General features: G+C 48.8%; 9 protein-coding genes across 10 annotated transcripts; 4 read left to right on the top strand and 5 right to left on the bottom strand.

The window, feature by feature from the left end:
- Positions 1–296: 296 nt before the first annotated feature.
- LOC117592167 (TLR4 interactor with leucine rich repeats) lies at positions 297–13,380 on the bottom strand. The gene is made up of 6 exons (XM_034285761.1): positions 12,533–13,380; positions 2,856–3,276; positions 1,605–2,792; positions 1,392–1,538; positions 1,243–1,328; positions 297–1,181 (listed from the first exon to the last, which is right to left on the bottom strand). Exons 1-6 carry the CDS (start codon positions 12,586–12,588, stop codon positions 560–562), a joined length of 2,520 nt encoding a protein of 839 aa, XP_034141652.1. The 5' UTR covers positions 12,589–13,380; the 3' UTR covers positions 297–559.
- LOC117592318 (lysozyme) lies at positions 3,639–4,649 on the top strand. The gene is made up of 4 exons (XM_034285999.1): positions 3,639–4,022; positions 4,095–4,183; positions 4,257–4,320; positions 4,382–4,649. Exons 1-4 carry the CDS (start codon positions 3,866–3,868, stop codon positions 4,513–4,515), a joined length of 444 nt encoding a protein of 147 aa, XP_034141890.1. The 5' UTR covers positions 3,639–3,865; the 3' UTR covers positions 4,516–4,649.
- LOC117592301 (lysozyme c-1) lies at positions 5,103–6,528 on the top strand. The gene is made up of 4 exons (XM_034285974.1): positions 5,103–5,217; positions 5,845–6,002; positions 6,059–6,211; positions 6,260–6,528. Exons 2-4 carry the CDS (start codon positions 5,852–5,854, stop codon positions 6,454–6,456), a joined length of 501 nt encoding a protein of 166 aa, XP_034141865.1. The 5' UTR covers positions 5,103–5,217; positions 5,845–5,851; the 3' UTR covers positions 6,457–6,528.
- A 523-nt stretch (positions 13,381–13,903) lies between the features above and the next one.
- Positions 13,904–15,757, bottom strand: LOC117592265 (DNA methyltransferase 1-associated protein 1). The gene is made up of 5 exons (XM_034285928.1): positions 15,554–15,757; positions 15,103–15,492; positions 14,456–15,045; positions 14,242–14,396; positions 13,904–14,175 (listed from the first exon to the last, which is right to left on the bottom strand). The coding sequence occupies exons 1-5, from the start codon at positions 15,652–15,654 to the stop codon at positions 14,110–14,112; spliced, it is 1,302 nt and encodes a 433-aa protein (XP_034141819.1). The 5' UTR covers positions 15,655–15,757; the 3' UTR covers positions 13,904–14,109.
- Positions 15,758–16,052: 295 nt separating this feature from the next.
- Positions 16,053–16,507, top strand: LOC117592327 (DNA-directed RNA polymerase III subunit RPC10). The gene is made up of 2 exons (XM_034286013.1): positions 16,053–16,235; positions 16,313–16,507. Exons 1-2 carry the CDS (start codon positions 16,095–16,097, stop codon positions 16,496–16,498), a joined length of 327 nt encoding a protein of 108 aa, XP_034141904.1. The 5' UTR covers positions 16,053–16,094; the 3' UTR covers positions 16,499–16,507.
- LOC117592275 (yrdC domain-containing protein, mitochondrial) lies at positions 16,494–17,336 on the top strand. Its single transcript, XM_034285939.1, has one exon. The coding sequence runs from the start codon at positions 16,498–16,500 to the stop codon at positions 17,263–17,265; it is 768 nt and encodes a 255-aa protein (XP_034141830.1). The 5' UTR covers positions 16,494–16,497; the 3' UTR covers positions 17,266–17,336.
- Positions 17,297–18,235, bottom strand: LOC117592292 (mitochondrial inner membrane protease subunit 2). Its single transcript, XM_034285962.1, has 2 exons — positions 17,976–18,235; positions 17,297–17,903 (listed from the first exon to the last, which is right to left on the bottom strand). The coding sequence occupies exons 1-2, from the start codon at positions 18,067–18,069 to the stop codon at positions 17,488–17,490; spliced, it is 510 nt and encodes a 169-aa protein (XP_034141853.1). The 5' UTR covers positions 18,070–18,235; the 3' UTR covers positions 17,297–17,487.
- Positions 18,236–18,396: 161 nt separating this feature from the next.
- Positions 18,397–19,049, bottom strand: LOC117592309 (transcription factor MafK). Its single transcript, XM_034285987.1, has 2 exons — positions 18,896–19,049; positions 18,397–18,833 (listed from the first exon to the last, which is right to left on the bottom strand). The coding sequence occupies exons 1-2, from the start codon at positions 19,013–19,015 to the stop codon at positions 18,468–18,470; spliced, it is 486 nt and encodes a 161-aa protein (XP_034141878.1). The 5' UTR covers positions 19,016–19,049; the 3' UTR covers positions 18,397–18,467.
- Positions 19,050–19,517: 468 nt separating this feature from the next.
- Positions 19,518–21,359, bottom strand: LOC117592238 (protein telomere ends associated-like). 2 transcript variants are annotated; one of them, XM_034285876.1, is made up of 5 exons: positions 21,269–21,359; positions 21,055–21,207; positions 20,052–20,999; positions 19,927–19,989; positions 19,518–19,853 (listed from the first exon to the last, which is right to left on the bottom strand). In XM_034285876.1, the coding sequence occupies exons 1-5, from the start codon at positions 21,295–21,297 to the stop codon at positions 19,526–19,528; spliced, it is 1,521 nt and encodes a 506-aa protein (XP_034141767.1). In that variant the 5' UTR covers positions 21,298–21,359; the 3' UTR covers positions 19,518–19,525. The 2 variants fall into 2 exon arrangements, with proteins under 2 accessions (XP_034141767.1, XP_034141775.1); XM_034285884.1 differs by having other exon boundaries at positions 19,769–19,989.
- Between the last annotated feature and the right edge of the window lie 13 nt (positions 21,360–21,372).

A 21,372-nucleotide genomic window follows, 5' to 3' on the forward strand; every position in this document is an offset into this window, starting at 1 on the left:
TATTTCTCTCTTTCCACAATTGTTTTCTTACTTTGTGTGTGTGTGTGTGTGTGTGTGTGTGGGGGTGTTGGTGTGTGTGGTGTGCCTTGAAATTAGTTAATAAATTATTAAAGCCTTACCGACTAAGAGGGTCATGACTTATGGTTTAGTTCCTAACTTAAAAGTAGACGTATGCCACAGCTAACACTAGCTCTAGATGAGCTGACTGCAACTGCGGTTGAAACAATAGTAGTCCGGTCGGGCCTTTAATTATTAATTTCCCGGTTGCATTTAATTTTTGTAATGCACTTTTTTTGGGGCGCTACTACTATTACTTTGACCGCAGCTGTCAAGCTCTGTGGGGTTCTGTGGGATTGTGTATCGATTAGCTTATGGCACGAGTGGGTTAGTGTTGGGCCAAGTATTTGGATTAGTGCAGTGGGTGGCAGGTCCTTAGGTCTACGGACTAATATCCTATGCAACTACGCAAGTCGGTACAGTTTCTGCTGTACTATCACATGATTTATTGAGTGGGGATCCGGGTGCTGCTGCTGCTGCTGCTGCTGCTGCTGCTGCTGCCTCACAGACTCGTCGTCGCCTGCAGCTTCAGATAGCGCGTTCCGCTCTCCGCGTCGGCCAGGCGTGCTATGTGATCCGAGGCAGCGTAGCAGGTGGTCGCCGTCGGAGTGCCCGGCCGACTGTTGTTGTTGTTGTTGTGTATGCTGCCGCTGTTGCTGCCAGCGCTGCCGCTGCAGCTGCCACTGCTCCTGCTCCTGTCCGCTGCAGCGCCGCTGCCATTAACCCCACTCGACTGACGGAGCCGCGTGGCGCCCCAGATGAGAACGAGCACGGAGGTGACCAGAACGCCCAGTCCCAGGCCGGGCAGGAAGCTCTTGTTGAGCGAATCAATGACAGTGTAGCTGTGCAGCAGCGTCGACTGCTGGTGGGGATGCGTCTGCTGCTGCTGGCTGCCCGCCAGGCTGTTGAACTGTCGCTGGTTGTGCTGGTAGTCCCCGCTGGCAGCCTGCTCCTGGGAGTCGGTCTTCAGCTCGTTGGGCGTGTAGTAGGGCCGTCGCTGGTACTGGCGCGACACGGGAATGGAGCCCGGACTGCTCAGCTGCAGCTGCGTGATGTTGGAGCATCCGATGTTGAGGTCCGCCTGGGGATTCTGCTCTTCGACCATCACCAGACAGAAACGATAGCTAAGATAAGGAATCGGGTGAGTGGATGAGCTAGTTCGGGGCTTCATCAGTTACTGCTTACCTTTTGCCTATGTCCAGGGAGGAGCTGTCGGGTACGATGACGCTGACCGTGTTCTGGCCATTCACCACTTTGCTCTCGCAATGGATCTGCAGATGGAAAGGCAACGATTAAGCAGGGGCAATCCTAGGAGTCGAAATTCCACCACTTACCGGCGAGTTGTCGATGAGTATCTCATTGATGTTCTCCTCCTTGTAGACAAAGATGGCATCGCACATGTAGTCCTTCTTGCTGAGATTCAGCAGCCAAGTGAGGATCAGGCCATAGTCATTTGAATAGTGCAAATCGTGGAGTATAATCTGCAAAGGCAAAACGTATTTATTTAGGTGCACTTCGATCATTGCACTCTGCTCGTCTCCACCTACCTCCTCTGACAAATCCCTGACGGGTGAGGTTTGATTCGGCTTGGCCAAGGTCTCCAGATGCTGCATTATGTTGGCATTGTCCTTCTCCACATTGTCCATGTCACAGCTGAGCGTCTCCACGGGCACCTGCAGCAGCGGAGCACCCTCGAGGCGCGGCGGCGTCACACAGGAGGCGGTGAGGCTGGAATGTAGCTGGGAGACCTGCAGCCACTCGGCAAAGGGACGAATGCTGCAGTCGCAAGAGAGCGGATTGTCCTGCATCTGGAGGCTCTGCAACTCGCGTGCCCCATCCATGGCATTCCTGGCCACAATCGAGATGTCATTGCCGGCCAGCCGCAGCTCCCGCAACGATGGCAGCGGTGCTATCAGATCCGAGGTAAGGGCGCGCAGGAAGTTGTGCGTCAGGTCGAGCACGGTCAGACGACTCAGGTGCTGCAGCGAGGAGCTGGAGATGGCCACAATGCCGTTGTAGCTCAGATCCAAGCTGTCCAGAGCGCCCAGTCCGTAGAAGGCGTGGTCCTGCAGCACATCGATCTGGTTGTGGCGCAGCGAGAGGCTCACCAGCCGCGAGAAGTTGGCCAGCGCCTTGTTCTGAATGCTCTTGATCATGTTCCGATTGAGGTTCAGGCTCTCCAGGTTCCTCATCCCCGCCAGCGTCTGTGCGCTGAGCGGCCCATTCAGATTGTTGGCCGTCAGGTCGAGCTGCCGCAAGCTCAGGCACTGGCTCAAGGATCGCAGGCTCTGGGCATAGTCGCCCAGCCGATTGCCGCCCAACTTGAGCACCTCCAGCTTCCGCAGGTTGCTGAATGTGCGCTGCGATATGCTCGAGATCTGATTGCTGCTCAGCTCCAGGTACACCAGATTGCTCAGGCCCACAAAGTCGGCCGTGCCCAAGGCCTTAATCTTGTTGTTGGCCAGATCCAGGCGCTCGAGCGCTCCCAGCGTGGACAGGGCATTCCAGGGCACACTGAGCAGCGCGTTGCCGGGCAGCCCCAAGGCCTGCAGGGGACCCTTGATGCCCAGGAAGGCAGACTTGTGCACCCGCTTGATCTCGCCCGAGGAGATGACCAGCCCATGCAGCGAGACGCCGTCGAAGATCTTCGCATCGCTCAGAAAGGTCACATTGCGCAGGGAGCAGTCGAGCAGCGATACGGAGTACGGGGAGGTGCGCAGCCTGTCCGCCAGCAGCTGTGAATGGAATCGAATGGAGTCAGGGAGGGGTCCAACATCGGCAGTGGATGCAGTACTCACCAGCAGGCCGTGCAGATCTATGTTGCATCTCAGGGTGTGCGGCAAGTCGCAGCCGCACTCGAGTTCCGCGTTGCGCGAGCTCGTTATATTCGGGCACTTCCACTCCATGAGGCCGTCATCGACGGGCAGGGGCAGCGAGGAGACCTGCTCGGCCTTCCGCTTCTTGGGCGTGCCCTTGTTAAAGTACTTGACGGCTGAAGACTTGGACCTGCTCTTCCCTGTGGTGGTGGCTGCCACGGGCACGGCAGCCGCCGACACCACATAGGCGGTGGGTGTGGTGGCGGTGCTCGTGGATAGCGCGGGGACACTGCTGCTGGTGGTAGCAGCTGTGGTGCTGGTGGTGGCATCCTCCAGCAGATCCTTGAGTTCATTGGCCTCTGTCAGCGCGGAGACAGCCAGACAGAGGAGCAACACAAGTAGGCTGCAATGCAAATGGAAAAATTTTCATGGAAATGGAAATTATTATTGAAAGCAACAAAACACTTGGATGCAGAGCAAGACAGAAGACAGATTATGCGTTTTTAGGTCAAGCAGCGCTCTGACAGACATACATTCAGATATGTGGCACCCATTCCACCCGTAGGTGTTCTTTTTTGTAGTGCGTCTCACGCTGGAAGTCACATTGTGCCTGCACCCGAGCTTATCTCTGCAAGACAATTTGCCAATTTAGAGCTTAACGCAATCAAAACTCGCGTCGTGTCGCGTCGAGCCGATTGATGCACTGTGAGATAAACTGCGAGGCTTTACGGGTTGCGGAACTGCCACCCCCAGAGCTCATCACATCATATCAATTTGTATGCAAGATCCTATCCTATTGTGCCTGCCTGGGCAGTGACACACTTAAGTGTGCGTGCGAGGCTTTAAAAACCCAGAATTCGGTCGCTACGCATCCAGTGCCATAGAAATAATTCCGCAGCAAAGTGCCCAGTGCTCGCAGTTGCCGCGGAAGCCGCACATACCTACAGGATTAGCAGTCACTCAGCTCTCATTCCATATATTCTCTCATATCCATGGCCAATCAGATGCACACAAAAGGAGGTGCCCTAGTCCTGGTCCTCAATCTGTTGCTGCTGACGCAGTCGCAGACGGAGGCCAAGCTGCTGACACGCTGCCAGCTGGCCAAAGAGCTGCTGCGACACGATTTTCCCAGGAGCTATCTGTCCAACTGTGAGTTAAATGGGTAATCATATTGCGTCCCCGAGATCTGTATTCTGTATTCTGTATTCTGTGTTCTGGTAGGGGTGTGCCTGGTGGAGTCGGAGAGCGGACGCAGCACATCCAAGTCCATGCAGCTGCCCAACCAGAGCGTCAGCTATGGACTCTTTCAGGTGGGTTATCTCTGTGCATGTGTATGAGTAACTCATGCAAAAACTAAAACCAAACCAAACCACAAATCAACAGATCAACAGCAAAAACTGGTGTCGCAAAGGTCGTCGCGGTGGCATCTGCAACATCAAATGCGAAGGTGAGTCCACAGCCCACGCGCTGGCGCAGAGCAAGAGAGATTTGATGTTGTTATATTACAGAGTTCCTGAACGATGAGATCTCAGATGATTCACGCTGTGCCATGCAGATCTTCAATCGCCACGGCTTCCAGGCCTGGCCCGGTTGGATGAGCAAATGTCGTGGGCGCACGTTGCCCGATGTCTCCCGCTGCTAGGACGGACGGGTTCGGGCTGCAGACTTGCCCCTCATTTTCCCCCGACTTGCTCTCTAGCCTCTAAGCGTACTCTACTATTACTCTAGCAACTAATTAATATACAGCTTAAGCCATGATGCCCCCGTACGATAATGTATTCAATCTGCTCAATGCGCAATTTCGTTCGCAAAGCATTTCCAGGAATCTCTCCGCTATCAGCTGCAGCTCTGAGCAAAGCGATCCCGCGGCTGATACTTGGAACTTTATTGAACTTTTTGCATACTCAACTGATAAGAAATACGAAAGCTACGAGAAAGCAGACAGATATTAACACAAAATGGGAGGGAGAATCCCAACCCTCAGACCACAGACCACAGACCACAAATCCACAGGGTGGCGGCACTCAAGCATGTCATTGCGTTCAATGTGCAAGTTGCTGGCTGCCTTATCAGCTTAATCACCCAAAACGCAGAACGTTCCCACCGGGCGAGAGACAAACAGAGAGAGAGAGAGAGGTGGATCGTTGCGCTCAGCATTTGGGGAGAGAATTTCCTTAGCGCCCCCTCCCAATCTATGTGGGAAATACTCGGAACATTTGGCTTTCGATTTTAGTACTTCAGCTCGGGTCAGAAGCGTCGCACCTGGCACCTGGCACCTGGCACCAGCGAGTGAGCGACGTGTGCAAATGAGATTTTAAAGGCACGCAATCGAGTACGAAAAGCGGTAAGAAGATACGGATACAGCAGTCGGGAGCGGGCTGTTTATAATTAAGCAAAACATACCACCACCTCTCTCCTACTCGTAGGTACAGATACTTACTCTGCGAAGCAAACTCGTTTCCTGTTGTTTTGTTCTGCCTCTGCGTTCATTAACAACATGAAGTAAACAAACAGTTTGCTCTGCCAGAAGTAGCTGTCAAACTGAAACCTATTCTTTATACTCATTCTCATTCTTTGCTGATCGGAGTATGCAAATCAAACAAAAGTGAAACGTGTACGTGCGTGTACTTAATCATCTAAGTGGTAGCTACCACACAGAGTAGTTTGTGCGCTTTTTGGGGGAGCTCGCTAAGGCTTAGAAGAGGCACATTTTTGGCATTTTATATACGAGTGAAGTGGGATTACTACTTGAGATTAGATCTCAACCAAAAGAAAGTAAACACTCTGCAAAAACAGTGCACATACAAGTACCGATACTTATGCAACCGAATTCGAAGAACTCGTTGTGCTAGTGCTGGTATGAGTGTGACTAATTAAGTATGCCCATAAATGATTAGCAAGCCAAAACACACACACACATGCCCAACGCTTTGGACCTCCCAGCAATGCTTTAATGTCGCCTCTCTTTCAGTTGAAAGATGAAACATCTTTGGGTATGTCGTCTGATGCTCGTGCTGGTCCTGCTGCTGTCGGGATCGGAGCGGGCAGAGTCCAAGAAGTATCTGCGCTGTGAACTCACCCGCGTGCTGGTCGAGAACTACAACTTTGACAAGACTTTCCTCTCCAATTGTAAGTGGTTTGAACTAAGTCCATGAAACATTAAACGAAACATTAATCTGCTGCAGGGATTTGCCTGGTGGAGCACGAGAGCTACCTGGATACCACCAAGATAACGCTCAACAAGAACGACAGCAAGAACTATGGCCTCTTCCAGATCAACAGCAAGGACTACTGCGCCGAGGGACGCAAGGGCGGGCAGTGCAACATGAAGTGTGAAGGTAATTCCACTCAAACAACCACAAGCTAAATACTGATCGACTTCTTAGACTTCTCCAACGATGATATTGGCGATGACATTGCCTGCGCCAGAATGATTCAAGAGCGGGAGGGCTTCAAGTACTGGAAGGGCTGGGATCGCTTCTGTCGCAATCCCCAGAATCTGCCCAATCTGCGTGTGGCCTGCAACCTGCGCAGCCTGTCGCCCCTGCGCACTCCTCGCAGCTTCTTCTACGTCTCAGGCTGATTACTTATTCCCTTTTCAGAGACTTATATGTGCGTACAAAACATGATAATAATGTATATTCATTTTGCATAATTGCTGTAGTTTTCTGTGTCTACAAGTGGGCGACCAAGCACTGGGAAGCGAAGGCACAGACTAAGACCTTCACTGGGCAGCTGTAAGCGATAGCTGCGGTGCAACATGCTGCAACTCGATGCCCATTCAAAGGCAATCCTACAGACTTCTTGCTACAGAACACACTACAGAACAATATCATTTTGTATTTCCGCTCAACAAAGGCGGCATTTCCGGCACAATTGAGCGGAGTGACTGCTGCTGGTGGTGTCTGTTCTATAACGCACCGCAGGGCACCGGATCGGATCAGGGAAGCGTAGCGTGCAAAAGCCATCGCAACAGGTGGAAGCTCAAAAATCAGAGCGTAACTACAATGCGAATTGTACACCGACATAGAGAGAGAGAGAGAGAGAGGGAGAGACAATGGCCTGGCCAAGAGGAAGCACTGGCAATGGGTTTACGGCTCTGTCCGGATGCCTGGCTGGTGGTTCCATTAGAATGCGCTTTGCATATGTACGTGGTCAAAATAAATCAGTTCTTGGTAGAACACAAAACTGTTGCGTCGGCCAGTGCAGGGCAGGTTCATGCCAGGGGTCTGGCAACATCCTCAACAATACACAAATTATTTATTTAAAATGCAGCTCAGGCGTATGCGAGCGACCCCGAGTCCGACAGCGACTCCTCCCCTGTCACGCTAACTGGTCAACGGCTCGCAACGTTTGAGTGCCTCTCATTTCCGCCCTTTTCCCCTCTCCACATTGTGGCTAATTATGCATAAAATGCCACGCCTCGCACCTCACAGGATCTGCTCTGATCGCATCGAAGTCGCAGCGCTGACTCAGCCACATGACATGGGAAGCAGCACACTCAATCATGGTGCAATCAGTAGTTTGGTTTGGTTTGGTTTGGTTTGGCCAACTGGCCGACTCCTTGCTGGCGGTTTGTTTGCCTTTAAACTTGCCACAGACTTGCTAATCAATCCACAACCCCGAGTCGGCACTGAGCAGCACCCAACAAAACCGAAAAGAGCCACAGAGCCGTCGTTGTCGACACCTCTCCTCTCTGTGTGCAGACCGGAGACGCCAGTTAAGGTTGATTATTCATCTGAGCAGAAAGCAGTCTGCTCCCACACACAACGAGCCCACGAGCTACGAGTTGCAGCTGGAAACGAATTTTAAAACACTCTTTTGGGAGTTTCTGCTGTGGCAGACTGGACTCCTCAGCTGATGCACCCAATGCCAATGCCCAGGGCCCTGCTCTGCTCTGCTCTGCTCTGTGTTGTGGCTGTTGGTTGTTGGTTTGTTTCGCGCGCTGTGTGTGTAGGCGCACAGTTCAAGCGCCATCATCATTATCATCGTCAGTCGGAGTAGGAGCTGGAGCTGGAGCTGGAGCTGGAGCCAGGCCAGCCGAAACTGAGTGACTGGAATTAAGGCACGTCAACGGAAATAAACCTTCGCATGCGCATCCGTGTATGGGTGCACATGTGTATCCGTGTGAGCCAAATGCTTGAAAATGTTTCGAGTGGTGTTGGTAACGGCATTGCAACGTTTTCTGTTTTCTGTGGAACAGACCGAAGCGAACACAAGAGAAGAGCCTGATGCTGGAGCTGGAGATGGAGTTGTATTGGGATGCCGATGCCGATGTAGAGTCGCAGATGGGGGACCAAGAGATACAAAGATATGATAATGATGCCACAAAATGGGCGTGAATGTGTGTGCTTATGTTTGTCTGCCTGCAGCTGACTGTGCCAAAATACGAAAGAAACACGAAAACTGATTGAAAAATACCAAAATGCAATCACATTCGTGGCTGCCATTAACAAATGTTTTCCTTTTCTTATTTATTTCTCACATAAGTTAAAACTTCGAACTGGCACACACAAGCACAAGCTTAATGTATGTGCTATTATTATTTGCCAAAACATGCGATAAGCCATTGAACAATTAAAAACGCGTTTTTGTTGTTGGCCAGCCTTCTTTGGCAACCAATGAACAACGAAAAACTAAAACCGAAATAATTGTAGCTGGACTACAACGAAGTGCCAATGCTCTTTGGGCGGCAGTGGAATTTGTTGTGAGCAAAGGGAAAGACAGAGTAATTAATTCTGGCATTTAGGAAACAATTTACCAGCTTGCTGTATTTTCTGTTTAATAGAATCTTTGGGCTCAAGTGTCAGTTTTTTCTTGTTTTTGTTTTAGTTGGCCGTAAGAAGCAGCGGCACAGCAGTAGCCAATTGGGCAACATGTTGCTAATCATAATGACAGCAGCATGTTGCTTAGGTTAAAGGCGAAATTACCAATTTGCTATATCTTTCGGTTATTTTGGTACTTTGGTAATTTGATGGCCATTTTCAAGCTGCTGTGGCGCTGTTGAAAGCGCAACGAAATGTGCCTCTTGGGGATGTGTGTGTGTCGTGGCTGGCTCTGCTGTTCGCCGCTTGTGTGTGGCAAATGAAATTTATGCCTAGCATGAAAATAGTAAAAGTTTGCTGCAACAGCAACAGCAACAGCAAGAGCCGGGCCAGCCAAAGGTCGAAATGTCACGCAAGTGGCAACCACAGACGTGTTGCACACAAGCGGCAAAAGAAAACCGAAGCAGCTGCTTTCGAAAATTGAAGTAGCCGCAGCAGCAGCAGCAGCAGCAGCAATTGTGGTCTGGCCTGAGTATTTAGCATGCCAAAAAAAAAAAAGAAAAAAAGGAATACAAAAAAAAAGAAGGAGGAGACAAAAGGCGACAGGAAACATGAAGGCAAAAGGGATTTAATTGTGTGGCCCATCCTCATCCACTGGTACCCGGTATCAAGGGGACCTTGCCCTAACTCCTGAGCTCTGTGAGAATTCCACATTTGTGAATGACTGGGCGCATTTGGTCGTCCCTGGAGGTAAGACGGAAACGGATGCTGGTCCTTGTCTGCATACAGACAACGTCAATACATATTGTATTTCCATTTACAAATTAACATATATGCACACAAATATAATAATAATTGATTATCATACTGCACGTAGCGGAGTGACCAAAACTGAGCTTTGAGGTTGATTTAGCGTATCAGAAAACCAAAACCCAAGCACCACAATAATTGCTACCGAATACCAAGTTAATTTGGTGTCATTAATTTATCCTTCGCTTCAATATTTAGCTGTTGATAAGTGCCTGCTGATGTTGTTCATGAAACACACATAAAATACACGAGTTTCACTTGATATTCAGAATATGCACACCATCTACAGTATTGCCCTTGGGGCAAGTGAAATGAGTCTGTACAGAAGGAGACGCTCGCTGTGGCTGCCCATAAATTTCGAGCCTCAAATTGCTTTTAGTCGTTCGCGCTGGCTGCCGTCGGCCATATTCATATGCAAATGGCAGACAAAACAACGAAAATCCAATTTAATTTAAATGAAACACAGCCTCGGCCTCGGCCTGGACCTGGTTCATTCATGCTCGCACCCGGACCGGGATCGGGACTGACGCTGAGGCGCTCATAAAGTGCAAGATTTGTTGAATCAAATAAAAGCCGGCTTAAGACCGTTCCACCAAATAATGGTTTGTTTACCTTGCCCCAGGTGGAATCGTATCGTATTGGATGGGATGGGATGGGATCGGATCGGATCGGATCAGCCAACTGTTCATCCCTGAGTCAGACACATGTGCGGGGGGATTTGTGTAGAGATTTGAACAAACAAACAAAAGCAGAATTATCGTATGTGTGCGAGTCTCTACAGAAGTTGGACTTGCAGCAATTGCCGTCACTTACGGGGCTACTTTGTCGCCGATTTGGTTAATTGTTCGAGTGTCGGTGCTGGCTCGAGCCGCTGCCCACGTGCGTGTTCCATTAAAAAGTAATTTGCACAACAGAAAAACTTGAAAACTTGAAAACAAAGCAAAAGCCAAAGCCAAAGCCAAAAGCAAATCCCATTCAAACAGCAAAAGAAACACTGGCAAAGCAGCCCCAACAGCTTGAGCCTCCGTAGAGACGACAGTCAGCCGCCTCCCACACACTTCCGCTGACTTGTCGCGGCCCACTCTCGAAAAATAATACTCACTAATTTTATTTCTTTGACTTGACTTGCTGTGCCTGTTATTTTGTCTGTCTGGTTTTTCTGTTTGGAGTAGAAACAAGTTTGTCAGCCCAGTGATTTGCAGTTGCGGTGACAATATTACCAACAATTTGAGACTAGAAGCGAGTACACAGAGAGCCAGAGAACCAGAGAGCCAGAGGTCCAGGGTGTAAGGGAAGCTTGCGATTGGATGCCTCAAGGTAACAGAAACTCTAATCCTGACGTTGAAGTTCCCCTCACAACCAGAGCAGGCCATAAAACACACACAGAAAAGCCAAGTTCACAGCCCACACAGGCCTCGGAGCAGATCGCCAACGCATGTGAATAATGCTAAATCGACTGTTAATTGCGACATTTCGAATGCCGTCACACACACAGAGTCTCGAACAGATCCAATAAAATTGGAAATCGCTGCGCGGCAGTCAAAAATTGAATCAATTTGGTAGGAAAATATTGAACAAGAAGAAAGCTGGAGTCTGACTGGAGTCGGGGCACGGAAATGGGTTTGAAAATGAACTAAATTAAAGATATTATGCGACAACAAACGACATGCCACACACACACACACACACAGACACACACACACTCAATTGCTGGGCCCACATCAAGAGCTCCAGTCCGCAGCCCACACACAAATGCAAATGCCAGAGACAGCGCCAACTGCTGAGGCTGTTGCTGCGGAGGAGTATGCTAAGTGAATGGGTTGCTGAATGCCTTATGTGCACTGCCAGAAATTCACACAGATCATATGCCTGGTGGAGATGCCGAGAGAAACGTAAACCCCCAAGACAGTGTTTAGTTTCGGTTTAGAATCATCTTCGGGGGAGATCATCTGACTGTTAACTTTATTACCTGGACGGCGACACACATTGGGCACAAAAGTATGTGGGCAGGCAGGTAGCAGCAGCAACAACAGACATCTATCTCTTGGTTGCTGCCGCTGTTGCGCTCCCATTGCCAAATTTGGCAACTTGTTGTGGAGCAACCAGCCAACAGTTAAAAGCCAAGAGGCAGCAGCCGCAGCAGCAGTAACCAAGTAAGTGGCACAAATGTATTTTTATTTATCTCTCATTTTTTTCTTGCTTTTTTTGTTCCCCCTGTTTTTCTGTCGTTTCATTCCCGCATCAAAACGGACGCCCACGGACGAGCAAACAAAAGACTTAGGCAACGAACTTGCCGGCCCATATCCATGGACAGAAACCAACGCAACGGAGAAGAAGAACACAGGGAGAGAGACGAACGCAGCCCAAGCGGCTAATGAGCCGCATGTAAAGCAGTAAAAAATTATATAAACATTAATTATGAACATACAATCTTTGTTCCGTTTCTCATTGCTGTTGTAGGCGTTCGTAAATGAAATGAAAATACCAAGACTTTTCTCCAGCTCTGTAACTCAAGTAGAAAGATCCAGAGCTGCCTGCTGTGAAAATGATAAGTTATAGAGAGTTTTGAAGGAGGAAAGTGTGACCGAAAAAAAGCAACGACAAAGCGCTAATTGCGCGTAAAACCGAGCAGCAGCATGGCCTCCGTGTGTGGGTTTATTTTGGGTGCTGAATGAACCTCACCCAACCGTCTGGTGCGTAGGTTGAGCAAACTCCCCCTCCGTTGTTGCCCATGAAATGTAACGAAAGATGAGACAAACGCAACGCAAGAGATGACTTCGAGTTGATAGGAAAAACATTATAATTTCCGACACGCAGCGGCCAGCGGCGACTTACTCTGATTATGCCTAAGCCGAACCGCAGTCAATTAGAGTGTTATTATTAGATTAAAAGCCGCTAAGTTCTCCGGCACACGAAGGGGCAACAGCCAAAAATGGCCAAATGTATTTCACGACTATTTTCGACTATGCCATTCCAAGGCAATCTGTTTGTCTGTCTGTCTGTCTGTCTGTCCCAGCTCGAGATCTACAACATAAAACGCTGTGTGGGCGGGCAGCTTTTATTTGCGTTTTTGTGGAAACTCACCTTAGCTTGGGCCACATCTTGCTGGTTGCTGACAATGTCCGGAGATAGTGTGCCATGGTTCTTCTTTATCAGCGTGCGAAACTTAAACAGAGAGCAGGCAGGCGATCGCTGGCAACGTTCATAGAACAATAAACAGCATTAACCTGGCCTCTACCTGGCACTGGAACTGGCGCTGGCACTGGGCCCTGACACACACAAACACACAAACACGAAAACGAAAACGAAAACACAACGCGGCTGTCTTCTGCCTTCTGCTCCAGAACGTATTTAGAATGCGATAAAGATCTTTACGGTGCACCGACGCCCAGGGAGCGACAGCGGCAATAAACGAATGAAATGGGACGTCAGTTGACACCGCTAGAGCTGGAGCTGGAGCTGGACAGAAGGCTCACACACACACAAATGTGCACACACAGACACGCGCGGGCACAGTCGAAATTAAAATTTCATTCATGAAAAAGTACCGATCGACGGAGCGAGTCGGAGTGCAAGTAGAATAATAGTCAACTGAAAGAACCGGAAACGGATGCGAATCCGACGCTGTTGATGTTTGTCTTGCCCCCCGCCAGGATTCCAAGAGTTTTGAGGGATGATGACACAGACAAAGACGCTGATGGGACGGTCAGGTAGGCTGTGTGGCACTCGCGATCATAAATTGGCTGACAACTGGCAACGACCGTTCTTTGTCAAATTTGCATTTTTCACATTTGCCACTCGAGACGAACGTTGGCTGCATGCGGCAACAAGCTGCACACCGACAGTGAGGGGGACACAGAGACGGAGGAACTGAACGATGCCACGAACTGAACACGACCACGTCTGAAAGTCGACTGAGCGGCCTACGCTCAGGTAAGGCGGCTCGAGTCGCCACCAGAATGATTTCGTATGCGTTGTCTGGGCCGCGCATCTGGATGGGTGTGTGTGTGTGTGTGACTGGGTGTTTGCCTTCGCATTCGGTCGATTCATTCACAAATACTGGTCCGGTCTCTGGTATCTGGTCTGTTCGCTGACGTTGTTGACTTCGGCTGAGTCAGGCCTCTGCCTCCGCCTCCGCCTTCGCCTTCGCCTGCAGTGTGGCACTGTGTGGGCAGAGGCATGGAATTGTAAGAGTACATATCCACGCGGTTCAACTTAATTCTTATTTTTCGCTTGCCAAAGATCGCGGCCCAGAGCCGCATTGGACTGCAGGCTTAACCCAAATACTGGCCGCCACTAGCTAGCCGACTGGCCATCGACGGTGTCTGCAAAAGAAATGCTGGATGGAAAATAAATCACGCAGCGGAAAAAGTTCTCACACTCGACATGGCATCTGGCATGACCATCGCTGGCCGTGGGCTATTTGATTTTCACATTGAATGTGCCGCAAAACAATTTTCTTGTTTATCCATTTATTCCCCAAGCGGACTGGGAGTAGCGCAATGCACAAATATGGACAGTGGAAAACGGGTTACAATGATTAGCACGACGCACACACGTCTGCCTGCTTCGTCGGCGTCATCACTGGCAGTAGCAGGAGCAGACGAACCAGCCACTGGGGCAGCATTAGATCTTCGTGGTAACGGAGAGCGTTAACTTAATTAATTTGTGCTATTGTCCAGGGTTTCCGTCTTGAGGGGCGCCATCGAGGGCGGTATGTTCAGCGTCTGCAATGATTAGGAGAAACAAATTGCTGGCATAAATGTGCATTGCATTTTGAATCATTTACTCACCTTGCCCGGACAAGCAGCCTCGTACTGATGCTTCAGACTCTCCATCTCGTAGATGCAGGTGGACAGGGCCGTGCGCAGCTCACAAAGCAAAACCATGTCGGAACGTAGCTCATTAAAGGCTGTGCATATATCCTCGGTGGGCGGTGGCGCGGGATCTGTAAAGAACAATACAGTTAGCAAATGCAAGCCAAGGTCCCAGTCTAATTGAACTTACCAACTTTGAACTCTTGTATGGCCTGCTCGAGAGCCTTCACCTTGCGCTGGCCAATGTTGGCAGGCAACTTCATCTTTTGCGACCGCAACGAGACACCGGATCCACGCAGATCGGCAAACTTGATGCCGCTGCTGCCTATTTCGATTGCATTCACCACCGAGTCCACCTTCGAGGGCCGCGGCTGATGGTGCACCTTCTTCTTGTGCAGTTTCTTTTCGTATTTGCGAGTGCTGGGCGTGCTGGAGGCATGCTCATTCTGCTGATCCGCCTGCGAGATGAGTTTCTGCAGATCCTGCGTTTTGCGCTCACGCTCCTTTTTGCGGGCCTCGATCTTCTTCATCTCATTAATGAGGATCTGCTCCTCCTCCACCTCCGTAGGGGTGCGCTTGAACAGTTTCTCAAGCTGCTCCTTGCGACGCCGCTCGTGCTCCGGATCATACGAATAAACTTTCTTTTCGATGGTCTGATTCTTGGCTTTGGCTAGCAGTGCCACCACCTCGTAATACCGCTCCTTGAGCTCCTCCACAGTTTTGGCGCCGTGCTGATGATGGTTCCATCGATCCCTCATCACAATAAACCGAAGATCGAAGCTGTGACAAGACTTGGTCAATGAAATACTTTTCCAATGGCTAATTCAAATTATTTACCGTCTTGCCAAGTCAAAGAGATGGTCCGTCTGCACCTTGCTCCAGTTGGTTATGTTGTTCCTTAAGTGCGCATTGTACTCCGTCATTGTGTATGTGGGGATTTCCAGCTGTACGTTGAAATTGGCAAACGGATACTCTCCCGAATCGTCGCTGACCCTTTTCCAGTGGTGAAAGGCGGCTGAATCGGTGCGCGCCGGGTTGGTAAACGGAGCCCACTCCCATTTGCGCACCTTCTTCATCCCCAGCCGCGCCTTGGTCTGCTTGTAGCCGCCGCCAATGCCCAGAGCAGTGTCTGTGGGCAGCAGCGGCGGGGCATCTTTCTTGTCTGTGTAGAGCAGGGCGAATACCTCGCGGTTCATGCCCTCGGGTCGCCGCGAGGCATGTTTGGTGCTGGCGAGTATAGTTTTTATACAGAAAATGTTCATTAAACTAGAAGAATATTATTGTTTACCGTTCGAAGTTGCGCTTTTTTGTTGCCAGAAAGGAATCCTTTGTCACTTCGGGCGTATTGGCACGCTCCATGTCCAGAATATCACGTACATCGGCCGACATTTTGCCTCCTTACTGTTAATTATTAATATGATTTATACTTATATATCTTGTTTGTTTTTTTCGTAAAAATTTGCGAAAATCGCTACAATTGCCCAATGTGACTGGAAAAGAAATGCCTACAAATCGCACTATTGTCTTTTACAAAATACCGAAAATACATATTTTAAATACCGCAGGTCTGAACATCCGCCATATTTTCTTTCCACTTACTTTTGTACGTAATGCAATAAAAGGAAGTCATGAAAGCCTGTCAATCTCATGGACAATTGACTCATCAATTATATACAGTTATAGTTTCAGGGCAGCGAGTCTTTACTAGATAGTAATTTATAGCAGAAAATTAAAATCGTGGAATATGATTCTAATCTGTATATTCACGGTATATTTTATCGACAAATCGGCGGTCACACTGCACTACATTCAACGTGCTCAAAATAATTATGTTGTTTTTCTGCCCATCGTGCGGCAATATATTGATAATTGAAGAGGATACTGTTAGCCACCGCTTCACATGTAACACCTGCCCATACATATCGAAGATCACGCGTAAGATATCAACGAAAACCTTTCCCCGCTTGAAGGTAAGTCCACACATTTGATGATGCAATTTAAGTTTCTGAGAGATGTATTAATAATGCTTGACTCTCCGTTCTCTCAGGAGGTGGATCACGTTCTGGGCGGCAAGGCGGCGTGGGAAAACGTTGATTCGACGGACGCGGATTGTCCCTCGTGTAGCCACAAGAGAGCCTACTTTATGCAAATTCAAACTCGGTCGGCGGATGAGCCCATGACCACATTCTACAAGTGCTGCAACCACCAGTGCGGGCACAATTGGCGGGACTAATGCGCTACCCACACACGCTGCTTATCAGTCGTCTCCTTGGGCAACAAGCCCACCCCAGATTCAGCACAATGCAGCCCCAAACAGCGGAGAAGAAGACTACAGTGTGTCAAGTAGAGGATAGAGCCGCTCTAAAGGTAGCGCGGCAATGCCTGTTGGGTGGCCAGGTGATAGCACTGCCCACAGACACTGTCTACGGGCTGGCATGCGATGCCAACAACGAGCATGCCATCCAACGCATGTACGAGATTAAGGGGAGAGACGAACACAAGCCTGTGGCCATCTGCGTTAACAATATTGAGGCGCTGCGTCGCTATGGTCAGGCCGCCCACCTCAGCGACGAGCTGCTAACTCGTTTGCTGCCGGGCCCCCTGACCATTGTGATTGAGCGGACGCCCGAGTTGAGCAATCGTTTCCTGAATCCCAGCACCTCCAAGATAGGCATCCGCATTCCGGACTTCAAGTTCATACGCGATCTGTGCTCTGTGTGGCACGAGCAACCGCTTGCCCTGACCAGTGCCAATCGCTCCAGTGCCCCCAGCAGCCTCCAGGTGACCGAGTTCCGTTCGCTGTGGCCCCAGCTTGGCGCCGTCTTTGATGCTGGTCAGATTGGTCTTACCGAGGAGCGTCGCCTGGCGTCTACTGTGATTGATCTGGCCACGCCAGGCTACTATGAGATCGTACGTGCTGGTGTGGCCCTCAAGCAGACCCTGCGCTTGGTGGAGAAATATGGCATCAAGCCTCGCCAGGACATTGGCCAAATACTATAGAAGGATCGGTTCACCGATGCAGTATCTTTCGTCTTTAATTAAACTATTACTTTATTTGGTTTAATTCTTAATTTTGAACATCCTGCCTGGTCTTGCTTGGGGTAAGGGGGAACCGCAACGTGGGATTAAAAAATATATACATTTGTACATACATCGTTGGATGTACATGCTTGGAACTATCATCGAAAAGACTCCCTAACTCGTCAGTCTTCTAGCCTCGGCCTAATTGTAGTGGCTCGTCTTGGCCACTTGAATGGGCGCTCGTCGTCTGGGCAGCTCGTTCTCCAGCAGTCGCCAACGTTCTGGAGGCCACACGATTGCTACCGCCTTCGCCGTCATCAGACCCAGGGCCACAGGCCCGAATGAGTTGCTGTCCATGGAGTGGCCCGTGTGATCGCCCTCCACCCAACAATGGCCCTGTGGGATGCTCACTATCTCATCGCGGTAGCCTATCGTGGAAACCACATCGCCCTGCAGTCCCACCACCCGTTTGATGATCTTCTGGGCGGGATCCTTCGGCGAGACCATTGATATTATGTCCCCTCTCTCCACATCACAGTTGTGATTCCCCCAGCGCAACAGGAACACATAGTCCCTCACATTGGCCACTGGATTGAGTGCGGGCTGCATGGAGATACCTGGAAGGGAAATTGATGGTGTGTCGTGCCTGTCTTGGTGAGGAAGTAATTCCCAAAGCACGCAAAACTTACCATCCACCCTGGCCACATAGCCCACGCAGTCGAGGAAGGTAACCCCCAGTGGCAGGCCGTAGAGTAGGGATTTGGCGAAGAAACGAAATGCCATGTGTCGGGTACGTGCCGCTGCTGTGGGTCCGTGAAGTTACACAATTCTCTGTTGGACACCTGGCACCGGATAGGAGCTGCGGATCCCCAGCCTCTTGATTCCGCGCTTAGTTAGAATGGACCAAAAACACTATTGAATGAATACATAACATAACCAGAATTGTTTCCACAGCCTTTTTGGCATTCACAGCGAACGACCTGCACGGTCTATTGTTTATGGCCCGGAAACAGGGTGTCGTGTTTTGTCTGAATGTTTTGTATACAAATACAATATTTATTATAGTTAGATCAAGTGAAGCAAGTTCATGTGAAGTTTTTGAAGCTATTGTACATTGTTACAGGTGATGTGGCTAAGTTTTATTCAAATTTGTTTTGAAACTGTAATGGGAATGTCTGGTCTCAGCAGCCCTCGAGCTCTCTCGGAATGGGAATATCATTTTGTTTAGCAAAATGAAGGAGAGCCTTGTATTTGTTCTTCCAGTTTCCGACCTCGATGCGAATGAGCTCGTTGTCTTCGTGCCTTTGCTCCAGTTCGGTCCATTCACACGATTTCTTAGTCTCCAGCTCGTCCTTTTGCTCGATTCTCTTGATGCGGCAACTGGCAGCATAGCCGCGGTTCTTCAGCGTGCGTCTTCGCTGCTTCATCCTCACGATTTCCTCGCGGTTCAGCCCACGCATTTTCAGGGTCCGATTCAGGTCCCTCACAGAAATGGTAACCAGCTCGTCATCCGTGATGTCGGAAATGGGACAGGGCGAAAGTGGTGGCTAGAAAAGGTCGTACAACATATGAATTCTTTCTTTTTTTATTGCATTGCGAGACAACATACCAAGGAGGACTTTCTCTCACGTTTAGATTCCATTTTTAATAGCAATAAAGAACTTTTTAGCTCAATTTTTCTACCCGACGAAATTTTTGCGTTGTTATTGTGTCTTCTTTTGATTGGCATTCACCCGGAAACGTAAGTGGTGTTGAAAAACAACATTGTAAGGTGCGATAACATTTATTGTTCCATATAGTTTCGATAACTTGCATGCACAACTTTAAAAATTAACTGAACTAAGGCGCTAAGTGTTTCTGATGTGATGTAACCGCTAATTTTGTAGTATGCACTTCCATGGATATTGTGTTCTTTCAGACTTGCTGGTCAGGTTCAGGTTCCCACTTGAACGAGAATCTTCAACCTGTGACTGAGCGTACTCTTGAATAATTGGGTTCTCTTCTGTTGCAACTTCAGAAGGGGCTGTGTTCTGTGGTGGACCCTCTGTGTTCTCTCCTCCACTAACTTCCGTGCTGGCTGTATCATTCCCCGAATCTGCGTAACTGATAACCGGAGAAATGTTCTTCTTCAGGACACCTTGTCTCTCGGGCCGCTTGTCGTTCCTGCAACATGCCGAGCTGAATAGGCTTTCAGATTGTAGGGCAAGTTTTAAATACCACTAGATTTGTTGATTGTTTCTTACCTGTCAAGTGTCATTTTTTCATTATTTTGTTCTGTATTAACAGGAATGGCAAATGCATTTAGCTTTTTTAGCAGCGTTTTGGGGGTTTTCTCACTAAATTTATAATTAATAGTATTCCGATTGTAATTTTTCATGTAAAAGGAGTGATAGTAGCGGCGCAGCAATTTCCTGGCGGATAATTTTGTTTGCGATTTGCTTAGCAACTCTCTCGCTATATCTCTAAAGTTTATGTATTTCAGGAATGTTTTTATCTTAACCGGATACTTAAAGGATACGCCCTCGATGGTGACCACAGTCGACTCGCGTATCTTAGAAAAGGTTACACTAAAACATAAATAGAAACGCATTTAAACAGTAGTAAACCGCATAAACTCAAAAAACAGAGATTTGTACTTACGGAGCTGCCTCCAATGGACCAGCTGGATTCTGTTCAGCTTCCTTTTCAACTACATTCGATGCCCTGCAACGAACACATGAACACCATTTCAAAATGACATAAAATGCATTCACATTTCAATTTACCGATTTGATTCCGATGGGCCCACCCACTTGGCAAACTGAAGAAGCCTGTTCCGCAGCACGGGGTGATCAGCTTTGAAAGTGTAGTGATAGATTTGGCGGACTTCCTTGATTGTGTAGAAGCCATGGTAGAAGCGTTGCATCAACTGCTGATCCGTAAGAATCGTCGTAAGACCTTTCCTTTGATTATATTGCTGTGTTTCCCTGAGCTGGCAAATCATGTGGTCGTAGTTGATGTTCTCACAAAAGCATTGCGGGCTTATGGGGTATTTGTGAGTGACGCCTTCAAAAGTTATCACTGGTTCATTTACAGATTCTCTGTGCGTATCGTTGCGCTTTGGTTGATCTGAAGGTTGATCGGATGGCAGATCAAAGCTATCAAGTTCCATAGGTACCTCAATGCTTTCACCAATAACTGAGCAGGTCGGTTGACTCAGCAATGTTTCCCGTACTGTTCTGGGACATGGTTTTAGTTTAACCTGGAATCGCTCGCGTATTTCAGGCGAGCTGTAGAACAGCCTGAAGTATTCCCTGGCACACTTTTCTTTGGATAAATACTTAAACTGGTCTTCGCTCCGCATTTTCTCGATGATTTCCTCTAGATTCTTGATGTAACTTTGGAAAAACTGAAAGCTGACAGGAGCAACAACCGTTTCTTCGACCAATTCGGAGATTTTAAACTGAGGAAAATTTTGCTTCAGCTTCTCGGCTTGCTCGCGAGTCGGTATTGCAAGTAGGCGAGCACTGATGGTCCGCGTACACGGGTTTAGTCTGTACTTGTATCGCTCACGAATCTCTGGCTTTAGATAAAATGCCAAGTAATAGGCATGAGCACATTCCTCAAAGCCCATGGGCACATACTCGGGGTCGTTGAGCTTCAGGTGCCACACAATGTCGAAGAGATTATCTACATATTTCTGGAATTCTTCATAGCTCACAAATGAAAAGTCGCTGTGGAAGGTGGCAGATGTTGTGCAGTGCATTGGGGTGGTCAGGTGGTACTCACTTGTCAACTTTGACCCGCACACCATCAGCCGTTTCTTGATCCAACTCTCCGGGCGATTCATCCTTATCTCTTTTCGGCAGAGTGCGAAACTTATCCCTGATGTTTTTGCGACTCGAGCGCAGCTTAAACTGAGGGCGTGTTTGGTATTCCTTCCTAAAGGGAAAATATATTATTATGTTATATGAAATTAAGTGAATTTCCTCTTTTTTCTAACTTTATGCTTTTCGGATTCTTTGGAGACATGACTAAAAATTAAACTCACAAAAACGAATTGAGCGAAACCCAGCTTTTCGGTTCTAGGGAGGAGCAGTTGTCCGA

Source organism: Drosophila guanche, unplaced genomic scaffold, assembly GCF_900245975.1.
Source record: "Drosophila guanche unplaced genomic scaffold, DGUA_6, whole genome shotgun sequence".
In the NCBI taxonomy this organism is placed as follows: Eukaryota; Metazoa; Arthropoda; class Insecta; order Diptera; family Drosophilidae; genus Drosophila; species Drosophila guanche.

Excerpts from the sequence above, each read along its gene's own strand:
- LOC117592318 (XM_034285999.1), top strand. The coding sequence starts at position 3,866 with ATGGCCAATCAGATGCACACAAAAGGAGGTGCCCTAGTCCTGGTCCTC. Across the intron at positions 4,184-4,256 it reads TCAGCTATGGACTCTTTCAG|ATCAACAGCAAAAACTGGTG; the intron begins GTGGGTTATCTC and ends ACAAATCAACAG. Across the intron at positions 4,321-4,381 it reads CTGCAACATCAAATGCGAAG|AGTTCCTGAACGATGAGATC; the intron begins GTGAGTCCACAG and ends GTTATATTACAG.
- LOC117592301 (XM_034285974.1), top strand. The coding sequence starts at position 5,852 with ATGAAACATCTTTGGGTATGTCGTCTGATGCTCGTGCTGGTCCTGCTG. Across the intron at positions 6,003-6,058 it reads CAAGACTTTCCTCTCCAATT|GGATTTGCCTGGTGGAGCAC; the intron begins GTAAGTGGTTTG and ends AATCTGCTGCAG. Across the intron at positions 6,212-6,259 it reads GTGCAACATGAAGTGTGAAG|ACTTCTCCAACGATGATATT; the intron begins GTAATTCCACTC and ends TCGACTTCTTAG.
- LOC117592167 (XM_034285761.1), bottom strand. The coding sequence starts at position 12,588 with ATGGCACACTATCTCCGGACATTGTCAGCAACCAGCAAGATGTGGCCC. Across the intron at positions 3,277-12,532 it reads AAGATGTGGCCCAAGCTAAG|CCTACTTGTGTTGCTCCTCT; the intron begins GTGAGTTTCCAC and ends TTTGCATTGCAG. Across the intron at positions 1,329-1,391 it reads TACTCATCGACAACTCGCCG|ATCCATTGCGAGAGCAAAGT; the intron begins GTAAGTGGTGGA and ends TTCCATCTGCAG.
- LOC117592265 (XM_034285928.1), bottom strand. The coding sequence starts at position 15,654 with ATGTCGGCCGATGTACGTGATATTCTGGACATGGAGCGTGCCAATACG. Across the intron at positions 14,397-14,455 it reads CATACAAGAGTTCAAAGTTG|ATCCCGCGCCACCGCCCACC; the intron begins GTAAGTTCAATT and ends TGTTCTTTACAG. Across the intron at positions 14,176-14,241 it reads AGGCTGCTTGTCCGGGCAAG|ACGCTGAACATACCGCCCTC; the intron begins GTGAGTAAATGA and ends TAATCATTGCAG.
- LOC117592327 (XM_034286013.1), top strand. The coding sequence starts at position 16,095 with ATGTTGTTTTTCTGCCCATCGTGCGGCAATATATTGATAATTGAAGAG. Across the intron at positions 16,236-16,312 it reads AAACCTTTCCCCGCTTGAAG|GAGGTGGATCACGTTCTGGG; the intron begins GTAAGTCCACAC and ends CCGTTCTCTCAG.
- LOC117592275 (XM_034285939.1), top strand. The coding sequence starts at position 16,498 with ATGCGCTACCCACACACGCTGCTTATCAGTCGTCTCCTTGGGCAACAA.
- LOC117592292 (XM_034285962.1), bottom strand. The coding sequence starts at position 18,069 with ATGGCATTTCGTTTCTTCGCCAAATCCCTACTCTACGGCCTGCCACTG. Across the intron at positions 17,904-17,975 it reads CTATGTGGCCAGGGTGGATG|GTATCTCCATGCAGCCCGCA; the intron begins GTAAGTTTTGCG and ends TTTCCCTTCCAG.
- LOC117592309 (XM_034285987.1), bottom strand. The coding sequence starts at position 19,015 with ATGCCAATCAAAAGAAGACACAATAACAACGCAAAAATTTCGTCGGGT. Across the intron at positions 18,834-18,895 it reads GTGAGAGAAAGTCCTCCTTG|CCACCACTTTCGCCCTGTCC; the intron begins GTATGTTGTCTC and ends GACCTTTTCTAG.
- LOC117592238 (XM_034285876.1), bottom strand. The coding sequence starts at position 21,297 with ATGTCTCCAAAGAATCCGAAAAGCATAAA. Across the intron at positions 19,990-20,051 it reads GGCCCATCGGAATCAAATCG|GGCATCGAATGTAGTTGAAA; the intron begins GTAAATTGAAAT and ends TGTTCGTTGCAG. Across the intron at positions 19,854-19,926 it reads GGTCCATTGGAGGCAGCTCC|TGTAACCTTTTCTAAGATAC; the intron begins GTAAGTACAAAT and ends TTTATGTTTTAG.